This window comes from Gobio gobio (genome assembly GCF_949357685.1).
Source record: "Gobio gobio genome assembly, chromosome: 21".
NCBI classification, from domain to species: domain Eukaryota; kingdom Metazoa; phylum Chordata; class Actinopteri; order Cypriniformes; family Gobionidae; genus Gobio; species Gobio gobio.
The window spans coordinates 34,669,494-34,692,140 of NC_137117.1; the positions used below are offsets into that span (position 1 = coordinate 34,669,494).

At 41.3% G+C, this 22,647-nt stretch overlaps 1 protein-coding gene across 2 annotated transcripts in view; it reads left to right on the forward strand.

Annotated features, from left to right (window-relative positions):
* The window catches only part of slc2a4rg (SLC2A4 regulator), an 82,060-nt gene that overhangs the window by 33,309 nt on the left and 26,104 nt on the right, over positions 1-22,647 (forward strand). For both annotated transcript variants that reach the window (XM_079801896.1, XM_079801897.1), the window contains exon 3: positions 19,295-19,395. In XM_079801896.1, coding sequence (XP_079658022.1) covers positions 19,295-19,395 — 101 coding nt within the window. The remainder of the gene's footprint in view (positions 1-19,294; positions 19,396-22,647) is intronic.

Here is a 22,647-nt window from a genome sequence, read left to right on the forward strand (position 1 = left end):
GCCCCTGTCCATCATGGCCTCCTAATCATCCCCATACATACTGACTGGCTTCATCACTCTGTCTCCTCTCCACCAATAAGCCGGTGTGTGGTGGGCGTTCTGGCGCAATATGGCTGCCGTCGCATCATCCAGGTGGATGCTGCACATTGGTGGTGGTTGAGGAGATTCCCCCCTTCCACATGTAAAGCGCTTTGAGTGCCTAGAAAAGCACTAGATAAATGTAATGAATTATTATAATTATTAATAATTAATTGGTTTAGCCATAAGTCCTGAAACATCTTATTGTGTTTAAGTGGATCTTAAAGGCCCCGATATACTTCATGCAAAATGGAGAAACCAACTGGTGTGACGTCATTTTGAACAAAATTTTTAAAGCAGCTTACCAAAGCGAACGTTCGCTCCGGCTAGTAAACACCTTCGAACTACCATTGGTCCATGGCGATACTAGGTAGGTGTGACTCTGAGGCTCCGCCTTCATTGACGTGGAAATCTTCTCTGGTTCCCTTATATTTAGTCCGTCAATGTCAAATGTCCGCGAGTGAAAACATGAACACACTGCAAAGCCGATTTATAGTAGAACATGAGATTGTAATTCTGATTAACCCTTAAATGCATACCTTGGGTCTTTAGTGACTCGAGACGTAATTCACTCTCCTCCTCCTCATTCATTTTTTAAAGTTAGACATCAACCTTCTTAGTATTCCTCAATCAATCCATTTTAAACAATATAACAAGAAAAAAAAAATTATAGTTGAATGCCTGTTTTTCCACTAGTTTTTTGTCAAAATTGTATAGGGTCGCTAACGACCCGAGGTGTGTAAGATTGTACGTATTTTTTTATCTGCACAATAATAAATGAATATATAATGAGTGCAATTCACCTTTATTCCACAAGGTGGCAATGTCTGATACACAATGATGAAGTGACGTTTCACTCAAATTTACCTCAGACAGAAAACGGAACAATAATATATATAATCTGCAAAACTTGAAATGGCTCAGCGATTTACTGCAGAGACAGTACTGAACGCAATCAAATATTAGTGTCACTGTCGCTGATGATGGATCTGGTGAAGGAAGCTGTCAGTGATCAAAATATTTATTTTGAAGACGTTGAAAATGAGTTTTGAGGATATGCGTGAGATCGCGAATATGAGGGAAATGCTGAATGTACTGGGAAATGAGTTCTGACGAGGACAGTGATGATGATGGTATAAAACATCTGCTCAAACTGAACCCTTCCAAGCTCCAAGAGGTAACGAAATATGTTTTATTTTATTCTTCTGTAATTGTTACTCTAATATCAGGAGTTTTATATATTATCGCGACAGGTATAGAACTATCCATGTTAGATATAGATCCGGGTCGCTAAAGACCCGAATATCTAAGAATGTTTGGCAAAACAGTCATGCATTTAAGGGTTAAACAATACACTGACACTTGTTTTCATGTAAAGCTGCTTGCTTTTAAGCAATCTATTGTATAAATTGCTATATACACTGAACAAAATTATAAACGCAACACTTTTGTTTTTGCCCCCATTTTTCATGAGCTAAGACTTTTTCTATGTACACAAAAGGCCTATTTCTCTCAATTGTTGTTCACAAATCTGTCTAAAGCTGTGTTAGTGAGCACTTCTCCTTTGACGAGATTATACATCCACCTCACAGGTGTGGCATATCAAGATGCTGATAAACGTGACGTGACTTTACTAGAGCAACAAAGTGCAGAGCTCCTGCAAACATATCCACGTTGCTGTGATCTAATTCTTGTTTTATTTGAAAAACAACGCTTGCTGTTTTCTCATTTTTGCTGTGTGGTTATTTTGTTATTGAGAGGAAAGCGCGCAGCACATATTTACACGTTCATCTAACAGTATATCGCTGGCCTCGTATTTCTAACTTCTTTTTACCCCTAGGAAACAGAACTTCGCTGTGAGTATATCGGGGCCTTAATGGATCATAACACACTGCTGGATCTCATCCGTGACTATCCATCCATCAGCATCGAGCGAGAGGGGATTGGGGGAGGTGTCGCTCTCGGGCGAAAGTGAGGGATGGAGTGAAAATGAGGGGTTGAGTGGCAGTGAAGGTTCACAGGGGGAGGGAGACAAATGAAAACACATGTCAGAGAGGGATCATGTATGAAACACTCACTGCTCACGTGGAACTGCAAACGTTTCAGATGTTAACATGTGCTTTAGAAATGAATAAAAGAAAACATTGGCCAGCTAGAGGGAAGAATGTTGCTTTCTAACTCTGCCAAGGTCGTACGCGGTGGACTTTAGAGCAAGAGACAAACATGCTTCCCACACACTATATTCAAAGGCCTTCCCTGGTTGATGCAATAAGGACGGTTGGCTGACGTGTATAAAAAATGCACAAAATAAACACCGAAATTCAGAAGAAAGGGCATTCAGATGTACCCTGGCACGCTACTTTAATAACTAGCCCAGATGACTGGTCCTGCCGTTCATGCTGTTGTTTTCTCATGCTTAGTTTGATCTGAGGTCAGCCCGTGGGACTTGACCCTTATGTGCTCTTCTCACAGCAGCTTCGGAGCATTTCTGATTACTAACAGTATCAAGGAATATTAATGGTTATGGACAATAGCTATGACAATAATGGCAATGCATCCCTCAGTTTGTTAAAACATTGCCACAACCACAAATAAATTTTACTTGTTTTTTGTAAGTGTGCCTGTCACCGTAATGCTAGGGTGAAGTGGGTTGTTGCCGGACTGTTGCTATGTAGTTGCTAAGGTGTTCTGAGTGGTTGTTAGTGTGTTGCTATGCATTTGTTAGTGTTTTCCACAAAAATTGTGTCACAATTGCGTATTTATAAAGTCAGAATTCTAAGATATAAAGTCAGAATTGCGAGATGTTAAGTCAGAATTGAGAGATATAAAGTCCAATTCTGTGTGAAAAAAAGACTGACTTTAGTTTATATCTCATAATTCTGACTTTATTACTTGCAATTCTAACTTTATATCTTGGAAATCTGACTTTATAACTCGCAATTACAGCTTTTTATCTTGCTAATGCGACTTTATATCACGCAATTATGAGAAAAAAAGTATGAATTACCTTTTTTATTTTTATTCCATGGTGGAAACAAGCTTCCATACTCAGATGTACATCACAACACGGAAGAAAAGGCTACTTTTCTTTGCGTTTTTTTATTGTGCCTTTAAACCCCACTGCCTCCTTTTCTGCTATGCTTCCAAGGAAATGCTGTAAATGTGAATTTAGTTTGTATTTACAAACTGAGGGACAAGTCAAAATTAAAGGGGTCATGAACTGGCTTTAAAAAAAAAATTATACTGTTGTCTGAGGTCAACTTATGACGTTCGCGTGGTTTTGACATTCAAAAGCATCATAATGAATAAGTAATAGGCTATTTTCTGCCCTGGTTTTGAGGCTCTCTCAAGACACGCTCGATTTTGATGGGCGTGCCGCTCTGAAGACTTGGAAGTAAACGCCCACGGCTAGGATTGGATAAGATTTGCATATTTAATGAGCTTCAGCTCCCCTCAGTACATGTGGGGATTGTTTTGAAAGCATGTGCTGAAAGCATATAGCTTTCCTATACCTCAAACAGTAGAGCATGGCGCTAGCAACGCCAAGGTCATGGGTTCGATTCCCAGGGAAAGCAAGAATTGACAAAATGTAAAATGTGTACCTTGAATGCAATGTAAGTCGCTTTGGATAAAAGCGTCTGCCAAATGTAAATGTAAATATAAATGTGGAGAAACGCTCACAGGGCTAGTAAAAAACACGATTCATCTCTCATCCACCCGCGATTGATTGGAATGTTATTTTTTTATTACTTGCCCGGCCCGATCGGTGAATAACCGCGACCCATACACACACACACACACACACACACACAACATATTCTGACACAATGGTCGACATATTCTGAGATCGATCGGTTTCTGGGCCTGGTGTCAATAAAAGCTTTTCTTTGACTAACAAGGACGTTTTCAGCTCTGAAACTTACAGGATATTCTTATATCACAATGAACTTTTATATATCAAAGGCTCAAGGGAAAGTTGATTTCTCAATTCATCACTCCTTTAAAGTACATTTTGTCAAATAAGGGTTCTGAATCAACAGTCAGGACAACATTGTGAAGAAAACTGCACTTCTGTGTCACACAAGGGGCTGAGTGTCATCCAACAAACCACAGGAAGAGTGATATGTGTGTGTGTGTGTGCACTGCTAACTTTAGCATACCGCTCACAATGTTCAGTGCTTATTGTGCGTTTTTCTGCAGGCCAGATAGCGTTCCTCTGTCTGGATCTCTGCCAAGCGGTGTGACATATCTGCTTCCTGAGAACAAACTCAACGAAGCAGAGACAAAACCAAACGAATGCATGAGGCAGCACTATGAAAGTGTGATCTACAGTAGGGTCTCCAAAAGTCTGACCACTAGTAAAAATGCTCAGATTTTTTACCTTAATAATAAAAATGATAATAATAAAGCATAACAATTTAAGTAAAAAGATGATAAACTGAAAAATAAATATACATGTCTCAGATCATCTCTGTCTTTAATAACAGCAGCATTCTGATCATGATCATGTTCTCCAGCATGATTTGAGATGATTCAAAGCTTCAGTGGAAGAACATCTGACCGACTGTACAAAGAGTCACATGATCAGTGTGAATGAATTTTAACTTATTTTAATTTTTTAGTATTTTTTTATATTTTCAAATTTACACAGTACCATTCAAAAGTTTGGGGTCAGTGAGTATTTTTTTTTGTGTGTGTGAAAGAAATGTTCACTTTTTTTAATGCAAGGGTGCATGAAATTTATCAAAAGTGACATTCAAAATGTTTCAAAAGATTTCTATTTCAAATAAATGCTGTTCTTTTGCACTTTCTATTCATGAAATAGTCCTGGAAATGAGTCATAAGGGTACATTTTTTTAAATTGATGGATATACATAATCTGAAACCTAATAAATATGCTTTCCGTTGATGTATGGTTTGTTAGGATAGGACACTATTTGGTACAACTATTTGAAAATCTGGAATCTGAGGATGCAAAAAAATCTAAATATTGAGAAAATCGCCTTTAAAGTTGTCCAAATGAAGACCTTAGCAATGCATATTATTAATAATAATATGTTTTTTATATATTTACGGTAGGAAATTTACAAAATATCTTCATGATCTTTACTTAATATCCTAAAAATGGATCCATAACAATGGCTAATTGCCACAAATATACCCGTGTGACTTATGGTTTAGGTTCACATATCTGAATGATTTCTGACTGGAGTAATGATGCTGAAAAATGCAGCTTTGATCACAGGAATAAACTACATTTTAATATATATTCACATAGAAAACAGTTGGTTTAATGTGTTATAATATTCCAGAATATTTCAGTTTTTTTGATCAAATGACTTCTTTCAAAAACATTACAAAATCACACCGACCCCAAACTTTTGGACTGTAGTGTATATTAGATTTTCAGTCACAGAGAAAAAAGTTTCCCATAGTATGTGTTTCAAATAAACCTCCACACGCAAAACTTTCTCAATTCAAGCAATTTAAGGATAGGAATCATATGTATGTGTGTGAGTGTTTGTCTGCCTCTGTCATGCGGGGTGACAGCGCTTACCTTGTTTACACACACACACACACACACACACACACACACACACACACACACACACACACACACACACACACACACACACACACACACACACACACACACACACACACACACACACACACACACACACACACACACACACACACACACACACACACACACACACACACAGGTTGGTTATAAATAGTGAGGTGGCCCACATCCACACAGTCCTGTAAACAAACACTCAGCGAGAGTATGCCAGTCCTCCTTGCATATAAATATTATCTGTTTTCTATCTGACCACAAACACAGAAGACTCATTTACTTCATATTTATCATTTTTCTTTTAATTGTTTTGCTCTTCTTTCCTGCAGCAGTGCAGGTTTAAAAAACAGTGGTTCATTCACACACTGACTTAACAGCCAGAGTCTATTGCTCCATAGTAAATAGTGTCTCACATTTAAATATATATATGTGTATATAATATATAACAATATATACATTAGTCACATTTATTGTAATGTAACTGAAATGATTCTTTTCATGATAGGGCAGAGATCTAGTGTAGGTCTCTCTCTCTCTCTCTCTCTCTCTCTCTCTCTCTCTCTCTCTCTCTCTCTCTCTCTCTCTCTCACTCAGAGAGATGCTGGCATTACTCCAGCCAATAGCGGCTGTTCGTCAGTAATGGAGCTGCTCTCTGGAGTGCTATCAGGCAGGGCCGGTTCTGTTTATTTCAGCTTCTATCAGTGAACATGTGCAGCCAGGCCCTGGTTAGAGGGGAGGAGAAAACACACACACACACACACACACACACACACACACACACACACACACACACACACACACACACACACACACACACACACACACACACACACACACACACACACACACACACACACACACACACACACACACACACACACACACACACACACACATAGAGAGCAGGCCAGCAAGGCGGAGACTGAAGCTTGTGGAGGCGTGGGAGTTATAGCTGTGCTTCTCTCTGCCTGCTCCATCCTGCACACATAAACACACACACACACACACACACACAAAACTTTACACATTTAAAGAAAACACAAAAATACACTATTGCAATGTTCTCTCTATACCTGTACACTCAAAATTGTCTGTATGACCACCACACAAACACACACAAACTGTCCAGTTTCCCATGAATAATCTTCATCCAAAATACATGGAGTCATTGATAAGTCTAAGAGTCTGGCTGCAGACTATCACATGCATTTATATCTGCCAGAAATGACAGCACTACTTACTTTGGTAAGTTTTCCTATGGATAAATAGAACATAAATATCAACTTGTCTGATTTGTTTTTATTTAGGCCTATTTTTATTAAGGTCCAATAGGGTTCTATATTGAGTTCATGATTCAATTTAAAAGAAAAAAATCAAAAGAAATGTCTTTAACGACTGCATAATATTTTCATGTTTAATGGGTTGTTTCAAATGTTCTAGTAAAGATAAAAAATAACGAATAAAAAAAATGAGTTAATTACAACTAAATCCATAAAATGATTCCATGATGGGATGAAGCACCTGACAGAACCCTTTGACCTTTTCTTCTAAGAGTGAATAATACAGCAACTTTTTGAATAGTCATTTTGATGCCCACTGTTGAATTTTTCATAATTCCCTGTCTTACATGAATATTGATTTATTTTTGGTTTGTAAAATTCTGTCATCATTTTTCTATAGAGCATAGAACAAAGGAGAAATTTAGAAGAATATTCTGGTCGCTCTTCACAAATGAAAGTGTATAAAGAAAGACTGATGCAGTTAAGCTTCAAAACGGCACTGTAGAAGTGGTCTGTACAACTTGAATCTCAAGTCTCTTCCTCACACAAGGCTATCATTTGTCTTCAAAAGGCTTGAAGTATACTGTGTGAGTTGTATGAACCACTGGTACGATACTTCTATGATGCTTTCTTTTTGAAGCTTTAAAGCTTCAGTCCTCATTCACTTTCTTTATAATGAAAAAGAAAAGTTAGGATATTCTTCAACTATCCATATTTCTGTGCCATAGAAGGAAAAAAAAGTAATACAGGTTTGGAATGACATGAGGTTGAGTAAAAGATATTTATGTTTTTGGGGGAACTTCCCCCCTGTATATTCATAGTAATAGATTTGACTTTCACATATGCGTAAAATATCATCTTTTAGGTAATTTTACTCCTCAAACAGAAAACTTCAGTTGTGTTTACAGACCGCCTCTCACCAGAGCCTGCTAAAAAAAATCAGTTTCCAACAAGCCACCACATCACAGCATCGTAACAATGGCACATAGCTGTAGCACAACACAAACCACAGCTGCTTTTTCACAGCTAATATAACCTAGAGCTAACCAAGAGATAAACACAAGCAGAGATGCTCTTCACTCATGATCTTTACTTTGTGTCCTCTGGGTTGTGGGATTTATATTGGAGGAATGTGACCATAGATTTGTTTCAGAGGGGAATAGCAACTGCGACTGGGCTGTTGCTAAATTCACGGTGTGTGTGTGTAAATTCACTAGCCCCTTTCACAAGTACAGTCTGTGCTGGTAAATTACTGGTAAATTACCGTTAAGAGATCATGTGTGAATGGGACCTTTTAAAAAATACAAGTTAAGCAGTTCAAGCAATTACCAGTATGAGAAGTTGTAACATTACCAGTAATGATGCTGTGTGTGAACAAAGAACAGAATTATCGGAAAGAGAACTCTTATAAACGCTGAACACGCTGATGTAAGAAGTCTGATTTGGGCCAATCATAAACGGGCCAATGGTTTACGGTAAGCTCTGCTGCTTTTAGGGTCTTCGGTTCTCTTGGTTCTTTTGGTCTGGACCAAGAAAGATGGTATACATTTAGTCCTGGTTCGCTTAGCGTTCACACTGGCGTTTTTAACACAAAACCTAAAGATAAAAAACAAAATAGCTTTTATGATGTATATTTTGTGACCAAACATCCTAAACAGTGTTGTGAACTGGGCTAAATGCACTCATTGTATGAGCGTAGCCTACACAATGGTATTTTGACCTGCTGAGAACTCGTGAAAAGCTTATAAAATGTGTATAGGAGTCAAAACAGCGGCAAGATTCCCTCCACCACACACACAAACACAGATCTGCTGTGAGGAGATGCGGTTCTGATGCCTGTACTGAACTGTGATGGGCAACATCACGACTATGATGAGAAAGAACTCCTTTTAGGGACACATCTTGTGAAATCATGTCCTCTTTTCGGGTTGTTTGGAAGCGGACTGGTCCGTGTTGTGTTCATATTTCATTTTAACCGCACCACAGTTTGTTTAGAAGCAGACCGAGACCCATCGTTTCAGGGGTCTCTGTCCGCTTGTTTGGTGCATACCAGGGTTCGTTCACGCTCAGGCTGTGTTCACACTTGGCATGTTCGGTTCGATTAAAACAAACTCTGATGCGATTGCTCTGTTAGTGCGGTTCATTTGAATAAGTGAACGCTGCCATCTGAACCCTGGTGCACTGAAAGTGCTCTGGTGCGGTTCGAATGAAATATGACTGCAACACGGATCAAAGAATTTAAACGAAACAAAAACAGGACATGATGTCACAAGATGCGATCCTAAAAGGACAGATTGCTCAAGCATACCTGTTTTTTTTCTCATCACAGTTGTGATGTTGCCCATCACAGTTCGGTACAGACACCAGAACCGCATCTTCTCGCAGCAGATCTTCATTTGTGTGCATTTAGGCCAGCACACAGCATTGTTTTGGATGTTCGGTGAGTTCCTTCGGGAAATATATACGCAATAATACGCGATAAAGGCCGACCAATTAGTTTATGACCAATCTCCTTATGCCTTTAGGTTCAGTATCTTTAGATTCTGTGCTAAAAATGCCAATGTTAACGTCAAGCGGACCAGGACTAAATGTTTTTTATTGTTTTGGTCCGGACCCAATGAACCAAGTGAATCAAACTACAAGTGTAAACACACCCTTATTCAAATGAACCACACTAACAGCAATCTCACCAGAGTTCATTTTAAAGGAACACTCCACTTTTTTTGAAAATAGGCTCATTTTACAAGTCCCCTAGAGTTAAATAGTTGAGTTTTACCATTTTTTAATCCATTCAGCCGATCTTTGTATGTGGCGGTAGCACTTTTAGCATAGCTTAGCATACATCATTGATTCTGATCAGTCCATTAGCATCTCATTCAAAAAATTACCAAAGACTTTCAATATTTTTCCTATTTAAAACTTGACTCTTCTACAGTTACATCGTGTGCTAAGACCAACTGAAAATGAAAAGTTGCGATTTTCTACACCTATATGGCTAGGAACTACTTTCTCATTCCTGCGTAATAGTCGCGGATCTTCGCGGCCGTACCATGGCTGCAGCGGCGCAATGATTCGTTGGTATTCTGTGTAACATGGTGGTAGTTACACCTTCGACTTACTATCACAGCCCTTTACAACACACAGAACCAGGGCTAATCACACAGCTAAATCCACAACACAATTTGTCGACTGCAAGCCTGAAACTTTCTCTGCAACTACACAAACTTAGTGGCGGTCACATTGAAAGTTACCTAGCTGGGGGCTACTTTCAGGCGCTGTAATATCATTGCGCCGCTGCAGCCATGGTACGGCCGCGAAGATCCGCGACTATTACGCAGGAATGAGAAAGTAGTTCCTAGCCATATAGATGTAGAAAATCGCAACTTTTCATTTTCAGTTGGTCTTAGCACACGATGTAACTGTAGAAGAGTCAAGATTTAAATAGGAAAAATATTGAAAGTGTCTTTGGTCATTTTTTGAATGAGATGCTAATGGCTAATGACTGACCAGAATCAATGATGTATGCTAAGCTATGCTAAAAGTGCTACCGCCAGATACAAAGATCGGCTTAATGGGTTCAAAAACGGTAAAACTCAACTATTTAACTCTAGGGGACTTGTAAAATGAGCCTATTTTTAAAAAAAGTGTTCCTTTAATCTAACAAAAACTACCAAGTGTGAACACCGCCTTAATTGTTCCTCAATGTCAACATGCTAGACAGACAGCTGACCATTGTGCCACGTCTCGTGCTGGAGACCCTGGCTTCTTTTCCATTGCTTTTTCATACTTTAGCCTAAGTGCTGTACTATAGTAACAGAATTACGTGTCTTGTTTTTTTAAGAGCAAAACCGTGTTCAGTTTAGTGAAACTGAAGCGCTTGTCCAGGTGGAGTTTATCAGTGTTTTGATACTGATGTGTGAATGGTATCTAAAAAGACAGAATGTCGTTGCTTGTGTAAACAACACATTTGTGTATTTACTAGAGAAGTCAAAAGGAGAAACTGTCAAAACTGTGAAAGGAGCTACTGTCAGTGTGAACACACATTCACAGTGTCCTCTTTGCAAATGAGCCCAGAGATGCGACCAAACTAGATCAATCCTATTATAATCATCAAGTGTTAGACCGCTTCATGTGTAAAGAGAGTTGTTCTGCTCACTTCAAATCTAGACACAGTTTTACACAGGCCTGCAGATGCTGTAGACTAGAGTGATTATAGCATGTGGCTTCATTCATAACAGTTACTGGTGCAGCGTTACACACACACACACTTACATTTGACTGTAGTACTGTAATCTAGATTCCAGTAAGTCTGATTTATCTAACAGTCACACACACATTAACAGATTTACTAAGTCCCTCTCTGCGTGTTTTTGAATGTTTGTGTGTGTGTGTGTGTGTGTGGGTGTATGTGTGTGAATATGGTAAAGTATGAATCATACAGCTGAATGTGATAAAGAGCTTTTTCGGGAAAAGCGTGGAGAAGCGGGAAGGCAGGAAAGCAGGCAGTGTGTGAGTGTGAGAGAAACAGAGTGGGAGGGAAACATTCGGAGAAAACCGTGTTGCTGCTTGAGTCTGTGATATTCTCCTGCTCGCTCTCTATACCAAATCATTTTGACTGTGTGGATTCACTTTTTGGTGCTAAAATGACTAAATAGTCATTAGAAGTTGGCTAAATCTGACAAATTTGCTTCAGCATATCAATATAAAATATGTTACACATTATATTCAGCAATGATGCATTAAATTGATAAATTATTTTATGAAAGATTTTTATTACAACTGTTTTCAACACTGATAATAATAAGATTTTTTTAAACAGCAGCAAATCAACATATTAGAATGATTTTAGAATGAACCTATTGGAACGATTAATTCCATAAAAACAGTCAATCTAATCTAATTTAGATAGCTAAGTAAATGTGTGTGTGATGCTTTCATTCAGTGTAAGTGTGTTTGCAGTTCTTTTTCCAACAGTCTCAATCAAAACACTATAGGTAGCGAATTAAATTTGAAAGCAACACACACACACACACACACACACACACACACACACACACACACACACACACACACACACACACACACACACACACACACACACACACACACACACACACACACACACACACACACACACACACACACACACACACATACAGTGATAAAACCAGCAAACTGCCCTCATCTATAATGTGTGTCATTTTCGTCGCCTCTAGATGCGGACAGTTTCTCCTATCCTCTTTTCCAAAACTGTGCGGTTTTCTTTCCGCATAAATCTGTCTCTGTCATTTCTCTCTCTTCTCTCTAAAAACGAGGCAAAACCTTCATATTTTATTTATGTTCCTTATTCTGTCTGCTTCTAATCCACCGCTTGCTTTTCTTTTCTTTTTTTGCAGCGATAGAAAGATTTTTGGAAGTTGACCCAGATAAAGGAAAAAAAGTTTGACAGCCCTGCCAAGTCTCTGGGCTTGGCTTTCAGAGCGACTCCAAACCAGTTTGCTCTGGTTGGGTTGCCAAAGCAGGCGGGGGGGTAGAAGCCCGGAATATGAGGGAATACGAGGGAGTGTGAGTGGGATTTTTTTAAAATTATATAACACAGAGACACAGCTTAGCATTGTGTCGGTTTCTGTTCTTAGATCAGTGCTGCTGTGTTCAGGGTGGAGCGGATCAGACGGAGGGAAGAATCTCATTACTAGAACGGCTCTATAACCTATGATTCTCTAGCGTGGTTAAAAATGACATAATTACAAATGTTGAAATAGGTAACTGACTTTTAAGGAGTAGGTCATCCAAATATTGTGAACATTTCATTCATTCACTCTCAAGACATTTAGCAGAATGTCCAGGCTGCTCTTTTCCATACAATGACAATGAGTGAGGACGAGGGCTGTCAAACTTTCAAATAATAATAAATAATAAAAACCCATAAAAGTGGTACATGTGACTTTTGCATTATTGTTATTTCTATATTCTTCTGAAGTCAAACTATAACTTTGTGTGATGAGCAGACTTAAATTTAAGTCCTTATTCACTGATAATCAGTTTTGGACAGGCATGTTGCATCATGTTTCATATCATTGGTTCCATACAGTGTTATATTAGTATTATTTATGTACTAATATACGTATAATATACGTTGTCATGATTCCTGTCTTGTGTGGACTTTTATGTTATTTCCTGTTTTGCACCATGTTTTGTAGTTTTTCGAAGCATCGGGAGTGTCGAAAACAGTGCCATCTTGTGGCAGGTCAAATTTACGGCAACCATAAATCTGTGAGCGCAGCTCCGTTGTTTTATCCATTAAGCACAAATAAAAGCTTGGCAATCAGTTTTCAGATAATATAATTCACATATGATCATAATATAGGCTTTATATATATATAAATGTTAGTAAATGGACTTGAACTTCCATAAACTCGTAGAGTAGTGGTCTGGGTTCAAACATTCTGACACACAAAGTGAAGCATTCACGTGACTTGAAAGAAAGTGAGGCTTCGTTTTTCGTTGATTACATGTTTCTCTGAAAACAATACACGCTCCGGAATGGAGCTTCATGTGAAATTGCGCTGCATACTCGATACCATCTTTGAAGCTTCAGTGTCATATGTAACATCACTAGGATCAAGCTCTCCTTTGTTTTTGTATTCACCCTACGTAACAGAGGACACGACCAAACATGGACCCAGCAGTAAGGATTATGCGTCTCCATCAAGGAGATTGCTGCCTAGAGCACTATGTGACGGACTTCCAACTGGCTCGTTTGGCCAAAATGGAGGTGATTCCTCTCGTGATTTTTTTTCGGGGGGACTATTCAAGCTCAATTATTCCGTTGCACGATCCTAGTTGGACTTTAGAATTTTCCTCCACACTTTCCTCCACACTTGTTTGTGTGAGTGTGGGCCGTACACACTTCTCCAGCTCCTTCCGAGGTGGTGGCATCCACTTCAGCTCCTCCCGAGGCGGGGCCGCTAATGAACTCTCTGTTCACTCCAACGCAACCACGGAGGTCGTCACTGAACTCTCTGCCTGTCTGGAAACGACCACGGAGGTCACCCTTGAACTCTCTACCTGTCCTGTTATGACCTTAGAGCTTGCCCTTGAACTCCCAGCATGTCCTGCTATGGCTTGACACGGCTCCAGTAGCCAACCTTAACCTTTCTGTGCCCTTTGTTAAAGTTCCACCTGCCCTGACAGGGGGCTCTGTCATGATTCCTGTCTTGTGTTACCCTGGTCTTGTGCAGACTTTTATGTTATTTCCTGTTTTGCGCCATGTTTTGTAGTCCTTTGTAGTTTTTCTTGTTGATTAGTTATTTGATTATTCCCAGGTTGGTCTTCTTTGCCATTTACCCCTTGTGTATTTAAACCTCAGTGTTTCTTGTGTTCTTTGTCGAGTCTTGTGCGACCTCCATTTTATGTTTGGTGCTCTCATTCTGCTCTTAGCATCCCCAGCCAGATAATCCCATGTCAGGTGGTCTCTGAGACTCTTCTACCATTAAATGAGTTTCCTGTGATGGCAGTGGCCATCTTGAGTTTGTGGGCCATACACACAGCTCCTCCCGAGGTGGCACTGTCCCCTCATGAACTCTGTTCGCTCCAACGCAACCATGGAGTTCGTCTTTTAACTTTCTGCCTGTCCCTATACGACCACGGAGGTCGCTCTTGAACTCTCTGCCTGTCTCCATACAACTACGGAGGTTGCCCATGAACTTCCTGTCTGTCTCATTATGACCACGAAGGTCTCCCTTGAACTCCCAGCCTGTCCTGCTATGGCCACGGAGGCCATTACTGAACTTTCTGTCTGTCTTGACATGGCACCAGAAGCCAAACCTAACCTTTCTGTGCCCTTTGTTACAGTTCCACCTGCTCCGCCATGGTGGTCTCCTGATCTGACCTGGTGGTCTTCTGCACTGCCGTAGTGGTCACCAGTTCCACCGGCTCCCCAGTGGTGGCCCTCGGCTACACGTTGGTGGTCTTCAGCCATGCCATCTCCGTTGTGGTGGTCACCAGTCCCGCCTGCTCCACCGTGGTGGTCATCAGCTAGGCCTTGGTCGTCTTCAGCCCTGCCATCTCCGTTGTGGTAGTCACTACTCCCGCCTACTCCACCGTGGTGGTCATCAGCTTGGCCTTGGTCGTCTTCAGCCCTGCCATCTCCGCTGTGGTGGTCACCAGTCCCGCCTACTCCACCGTGGTGGTCATCAGCTAGGCCTTGTTCGTCTTTGGTTCGCTGTGGTGGTCACCAGTCCCGCCTACTCCACCGTGGTGGTCATCAGCTAGGCCTTGTTCGTCTTTGGTTCGCTGTGGTGGTCACCAGTCCCGCCTACTCCACCGTGGTGGTCATCAGCTAGGCCTTGTTCGTCTTTGGTTCGCTGTGGTGGTCACCAGTCCCGCCTACTCCACCGTGGTGGTCATCAGCTAGGCCTTGGTTGTCTTCGGTTTGCTGTGGTGGTCAACAGCTTCGCCTGCTCTACCGTGGGGGTTATCAGTACTATCTGCTCTGCTGTGGTGGTCTTCTGCTCCTCCGTGGGGATCTTCAGTCCCATCAACTCTTCTGTGGTGATCTTCTGCTCCACTGTGGGGATCTTCAGTCCCGTCTACTCTTCTGTGGTGATCTTCTGCTCCACTGTGGGGATCTTCAGTCCCGTCTACTCTTCTGTGGTGATCTTCTGCTCCACTGTGGGGATCTTCAGTCCCGTCTACTCTTCTGTGGTGATCTTCTGCTCCACTGTGGGGATCTTCAGTCCCGTCTACTCTTCTGTGGTGATCTTCTGCTCCACTGTGGTGGTGGTCTTCTGCTCCTCCGTGGGGATCTTCAGTCCCGTCTACTCTGCTGGGGTGGTCTTCTGCTCTGCCATGGGGATCCTCAATCGTATCTGTTCTGCCGTGGTGGTCTTCTGCTCCTCCGTGGGGAACCTCAGTCTTATCTGTTCTGCTGTGGTGGTCTTCTGCTCTGCCATGGGGATCCTCAATCGTATCTGTTCTGCCGTGGTGGTGGTCTTCTGCTCCTCCGTGGGGATCCTCAGTCTTATCTGTTCTGCCGTGGTGGTCTTCTGCTCCTCCGTGGGGATCCTCAGTCTTATCTGTTCTGCCGTGGTGGTCTTCTGCTCTGCCGTAGGGATCCTCAGTCTTATCTGTTCTGCCGTGGTGGTCTTCTGCTCCTCCGTGGGGATCTTCAGTCCTGTCTGCTCTGCTGTGGTGGTCTTCTGCTCCTCCGTGGGGATCCTCAGTCTTATCTGTTCTGCCGTGGTGGTCTTCTGCTCCTCCGTGGGGATCTTCAGTCCTGTCTGCTCTGCCGTGGTGGTCTTCTGCTCCTCCGTGGGGATCCTCAGTCTTATCTGTTCTGCCGTGGTGGTCTTCTGCTCTGCCGTAGGGATCCTCAGTCTTATCTGTTCTGCCGTGGTGGTCTTCTGCTCCTCCGTGGGGATCTTCAGTCCTGTCTGCTCTGCCGTGGTGGTCTTCTGCTCCTCCGTGGGGATCTTCAGTCTTATCTGTTCTGCTGTGGTGGTCTTCTACTCTGCCGTAGGGATCCTCAATCGTATCTGTTCTGCCGTGGTGGTCTTCTGCTCCTCCGTGGGGATCCTCAGTCTTATCTGTTCTGCCGTGGTGGTCTTCTGCTCTGCCGTAGGGATCCTCAGTCTTATCTGTTCTGCCGTGGTGGTCTTCTGCTCTGCCGTAGGGATCCTCAGTCTTATCTGTTCTGCCGTGGTGGTCTTCTGCTCCTCCGTGGGGATCCTCAATCTTATCTGTTCTGCCGTGGTGGTCTTCTGCTCTGCCGTAGGGATCCTCAGTCTTATCTGTTCTGCCGTGGTGGTCTTCTGCTCTGCCGTAGGGATCCTCAGTCCTGTCTGCTCTGCTGTGGTGGTCTTCTGCTCTGCCGTAGGGATCCTCAGTCTTATCTGTTCTGCCGTGGTGGTCTTCTGCTCCTCCGTGGGGATCCTCAATCTTATCTGTTCTGCCGTGGTGGTCTTCTGCTCTGCCGTAGGGATCCTCAGTCTTATCTGTTCTGCCGTGGTGGTCTTCTGCTCCTCCGTGGGGATCCTCAGTCTTATCTGTTCTGCTGTGGTGGTCTTCTGCTCTGCCGTAGGGATCCTCAGTCCTGTCTGCTCTGCTGTGGTGGTCTTCTGCTCCTCCGTGGGGATCCTCAATCTTATCTGTTCTGCCGTGGTGGTCTTCTGCTCCTCCGTGGGGATCCTCAATCTTATCTGTTCTGCCGTGGTGGTCTTCTGCTCTGCCGTAGGGATCCTCAGTCTTATCTGTTCTGCCGTGGTGGTCTTCTGCTCTGCCGTAGGGATCCTCAGTCTTATCTGTTCTGCCGTGGTGGTCTTCTGCTCCTCCGTGGGGATCTTCAGTCCTGTCTGCTCTGCTGTGGTGGTCTTCTGCTCTGCCGTAGGGATCCTCAGTCCTGTCTGCTCTGCTGTGGTGGTCTTCTGCTCCTCCGTGGGGATCCTCAGTCTTATCTGTTCTGCTGTGGTGGTCTTCTGCTCCTCCGTGGGGATCCTCAGTCTTATCTGTTCTCCTGTGGTGGTCTTCTGCTCTGCCGTGGGATCTTCAGTCCTGTCGGCTCTCCTGTGATAGTCTTCTGCTCTGACGTGGGGATCCTCAGTCTTCTTTGCTCCGCCATGGTGGTCTCCAGCCATGCTGAGATGGTATTCAGTCCCGTCAGCTCCACCTAGGCCACCTGCACAGCCAGCTTCACTCTGGCGACCCGCTCTGCCTGCTCCACCCTAGTGGTCTGCTCTGCTGGCTTCACCCAGGCCACCTGCTCTGCTGGTTATGCCCTGGCTCTCTGACCCTCCTCAGTCTCCTATTTCATCACACTGGCCCTCTATCCCTCCCTCTGCTCCACCTCCGCTCAACCTCCCTACTGGACTTATGTGTCTGTTGAGGAGCGTCTGGAATCTGCTACTCTGTCATGATTCCTGTCTTGTGTTTCCCTGGTCTTGTGTTATTTCCTGTTTGGCGCCATGTTTTGTAGTCCTGTGTTGTTTTTCTTGTTGATTAGTTCTTTGATTGTTCTCAGGTGTGTCTTGTTTGCCAATTACCCCTTCTGTATTTAAACCTCAGTGTTTCTTGTGCTCCTTGTCGAGTCTTTTGCGCCATCGATGTTATGTTTGGTGCACTCATTCTGTTTCCTGGTTGCTTGGTTCCCTGGTTCTCTCTTCTCCATGTTGGATTTGTTATTATGTTTGATTTATTATTAAACTCACTGCATTTGAATCTAGCTCTCCTTTGTTTTTTATTCACCCTATATAACAATAGTGTGAATTAACTTTTATTTTTATATTTTTATTATATATATATTTTATAATATATTTATATTATATTGATTGACAGTGATAACCAAATCACAACAAAGAACAGCAAAATTTGACTGGTATTGATACCAGCTACTGACATTTGGTACCGTGTAAACCCTAGTTTTAGTTTTCAATTAGCTAACAATAACAACCCTGTTCCAAAATGATCATAATTGACGAGAAATCCGTCATGACAGTTTTAACATGCCACATTTAATTATACAAATAACAATTTAATTGAGATAAATGTATTCTCTTAATTGTTTTTTCAATTTCATTTTTGGTGACTGATCCCTTTGTACAAGAAGTAAAATTGTTGCCAATTGACAAGAGATGAATTGATAATATCATATAAAATTGTGTAGTTGTGTTTGTTGCACCAATATGCCACTTTTGCATTCACATCAGTCCCATCATGAACAGTAATCTTATTTTATTATTACTTTAATATTTTCATAAATATTTAAATGTAATGTCTGCTAACACTCTCTCTCTCTCTCTCTCTCTCTGTTCTCCCACATTCCCTCCCTTTTCCCTCTCTCTTTCACTGCAATCCAATATAACAGCCATCAATCATGTGCATAGTGAATAAATACACAGCTCATAGTTGAATCTCACCTGTGAGCAAGACACTAAACAGTTAACAGAGCATTTCATTCAACTGCACACTAAATCCTGGTGTTGATTTACAAACACGAGTAAACTCTCTCCCACACACATGCTGAATAAATACCGTTGATAATGGAGCTGTGCTGTGTGGGCATACACCAGAGGCCGAGCGTTAGTGTTTATTACTGCGCTGGAATTTTCCATTACCCGTGATGAGTTCAGCGCAGTAGGGAGCTGCGATATGGCCGAGAGAAGTGTTTACTGTGGGAAGAGAGAGAACGGCCGCTTAAGCAGAGAGCGAGAGAGCGATGCCGGGTTGGGTAGCCAACCTAACAGATGTGTGTTGTGTTATGTTGGTGTGAGAGTACGCTAAACATCTGGGTCTGTTTGACGTAATTGGTTTTAGTTGATCCAGGTCTTTTAAAACCTCTTTTCTCTTTCTCTTTTAACAGGAGGCCTTCTGGTCATGCTGATAAAGAAGTGATGGCTGCCACCGTCCTGACCACACTGTCCACCAGCCCATTGGTGCTCAACCCTTCCTCCAGTGCCTCAGGTTAAACTTCGCTCTGACCCCCGTCTACTGTCTAGTGCCCGCCGCCCTGTTAACTGATAGATCACAGAGCATTTAGGTTGAGTGGCGGCTTGTCAAACAAGCTCTAAACCTCCATAAGTACCCAAAAGGACTCCTGCTTTCTCCATTTTTATTTGTTTTAATATAGAAAATGGCTTTAATGAAGTGTGTGATTTCTGTGCCACTAAACAGAATTGCAAAAATAATGGTTGTTTTCGAACACTGTCTTCTAATGGAACCAGTCCATTCAATTTCAAACAGATATTCCTGCCCCAAACTCACGCCATTGCTTGAGCCACTGTTGCTGAAAAATACTATGCCGAAACAAATGTTTTGTATGATAGCCACAGTTTAGACTTTTTGAGGGAATCAAATGGCTGACTTACACCAACGCTCAAAAGTTTGGGATCAGTTAATATTTTTATTTAGCAAGGATGCATTACATTTTTTGAATTTGGCAGTACAGACATTTATTATAAAACCAATGTTTTCTTTTTCAAATGCTGTTTTTTTTACTTTCTATTCATCAAAAAATACTTAAAAACTGCATCACGGTTTACACAAATATATTAAGTAGCACACTTTTCGGCATTGGTAACAATAAGAAATGTTTCTTGAGCATCAAATCATATTTAAATTATTCTAATATGACTGGAGTAATGATACTGAAAATTCAGTTTTGCCTTCACAGGAATTCAATTCAAACTTTAAAATTAATTGTAAAAGTTTTACATTTTAATAATATTTCATTATTACAATATTTACTTATTTCGCAATATTACTGTAATTTTGTAATAAAATAAAAGTACTTTTTTCCCAAAAAACAAAACTTTTTAATGGTAGTGTATAAAGTAAGATTTATTGCACCAAGAATGGTCATAACCATTCACAGTTTTTTACACTACTCTTTACAGTTAAAAAGGCTGTTTTCCCTACAGTACCTTTAAGACTTCTGGATGTAAATAACTTATGATTGGCTAATCTCAGCATACACTATTGTTCATTAGACTAGCTGAGTAGTCATTGTAAATGTGACTACAAAATGACCCCATAGCCACAAAGATTTCTAAACAGGCTGTTTTTGCAGATTAGCTTCACAAAATAGTCAGTGTAGACATGAGTTTTGCATGAATACAATCAGTGGTCTGCATGGTCATCGGACTCATATTTCAAAAGAAAAATCCTGTTTTCTATTTTATGTCCCCTTTAGCATGATGAAAGGAAACCCAGACTTGCATTTGAAAGGGTTTGGGCAGTGACTGGTCCTTCCTTAAGCTCAGGGCATCCAAAACCAAAAGAATGCTGACAGATTTCCAGAAGAAAAGACAATAGACGTTGTGCAGCAATAATGCTTGAGCTCTTGCATTGATGTTTTAAATCAAAAACTTGTTTTGTCCTTGAATGAAAATGACACCCTCATGTCGTTCCAAAACCATATGACACCAGAGAAGATGTTTTGTGTAATATAGCGGTTGCTATATTACTCAAATATAGCTTGAGGTTGCTGGAGTGAATAATTTTTCTGAACTGGATCAACTGATTTGTTGAACAGAACTATTCCTTCAAGAAGTATAGCCAAAGATTGTTCTTTAAGAGCAGGATTTTTAATGTTAACTGGACTGTGGTGAAAGCGTTCTTGTATTGCATTTGTTCTGACCTTTTCAGAGATTCGAGAACAAAATGAAAAGTGAGAGGATTCTTAAGCTGTGTCACAAAACAACTAGTGACTCCACAGTCCCTTACATTTGTGTCTAGGCTGATTTAATGGATCCCCTGAACTTTTTCCATAGAGGATTTCCCTCTTGTTTGTTGCTTCAGTTATTGAGTAACTCAAATCATCAGCTCTCATCTTAGCCTTAGGGTGTATTCACACCAGGAAAGTCCGCTAGTTCACTTGCAATGGTCTAAATCTAATACAATGTTGATTTTTTTTTTGGTTTGGTGTGGTTCGCTTTCCCTTTTTGCAAATGAACCAAAATCTGTAAACAAAACCACATGTGTGCTAAGTTCATCCATTCATTGGATCACATGAATGATCAAGCTGGGAAAAGCAGGAAGGCTAATCATGGAGATCTTTCGTAATGCAATTTTTATTATTTTACTGATTTGGGGTTATCACCTACTAACGCAATATGAAGAAACATATGAGCATCATTTGATTATGTCATGTATACCAGGGGTTCTCAACTGATGTAGGCTATATATACTTTATTTAACATACACATACATTTTACGAATAATGATCAATATTTAGGCCTATTAGGTAAGGCTATTAAATAGCAGTGCCAAACTAGTTTCTGTTGATACAATAAAGTAGCCACACTGATTAAAAAAAATACAAAATAACATAAAGTGAAAATAAAGTGGCATTTTGGGGTTATGGAAATAACAGTTACTTAACTTAACATGAACTGTTAATGAAACGTGAAAACTGCTCCTGATGAACAGAATGAACATCATACCTGCACGCAAATCCTTCCCGCCTAATACACGTCGTACAAGTTACGTGATTTATTGGTACTTTACTTTTATTTAATGACCTACTAATTTAAAATGTAACGTTGCATGCTTTTAGTTCCTCTTGCGCTTTATATTTGAACGCCGCCGCATTTCGTTTAACCAGAGTTCGTTTGGAACTGGACCAAGATCCCCTCTTGAGCTGGGTCTCGGTACGGTTGTTTGGTCCGCACCCGAGTGCGATTGCTGTATTCACACCTGCCCTTCAGATCCGCACCAAGGGGGGAAATGAACTTGAGTTCGATTCAATCAAACCAAACAAAACAGGTGTGAATACACCCTTAGCCGACCTTCTCAGGCTTTATATTGTACTATTATAGATGGCCAACATTATATCAATGATGGATTGTAGATGAACAGTTTATTCATTAATGCTTTATTGTTATATAGGGGAGATTGGGGTGTCAGTTCAAAAGTTTGGAATCGGTAATCACGCCCACGGACCGCTGGTTGAACATCTGATGCAAATGGCACACTTTTCACACTTTTTGAGTTCGTCATCTGATTGGTTGAATTCTACAGGATGACGTGTGTGTTGCGTTCCGCCTGGAAACAAATGCTGTGACGCCAAACTCCCTCATGGAAGACAATAGCTGTCATGTTTACAACTGACAGAGACAATGAGCGCTTATCTGGATTAACTAAACGCTGGATTTTCAAAAGTATGAAGTTCGCGGCTCTGTTGTTGCAGTAAACTTGCACAGTGTTATTGCAGGG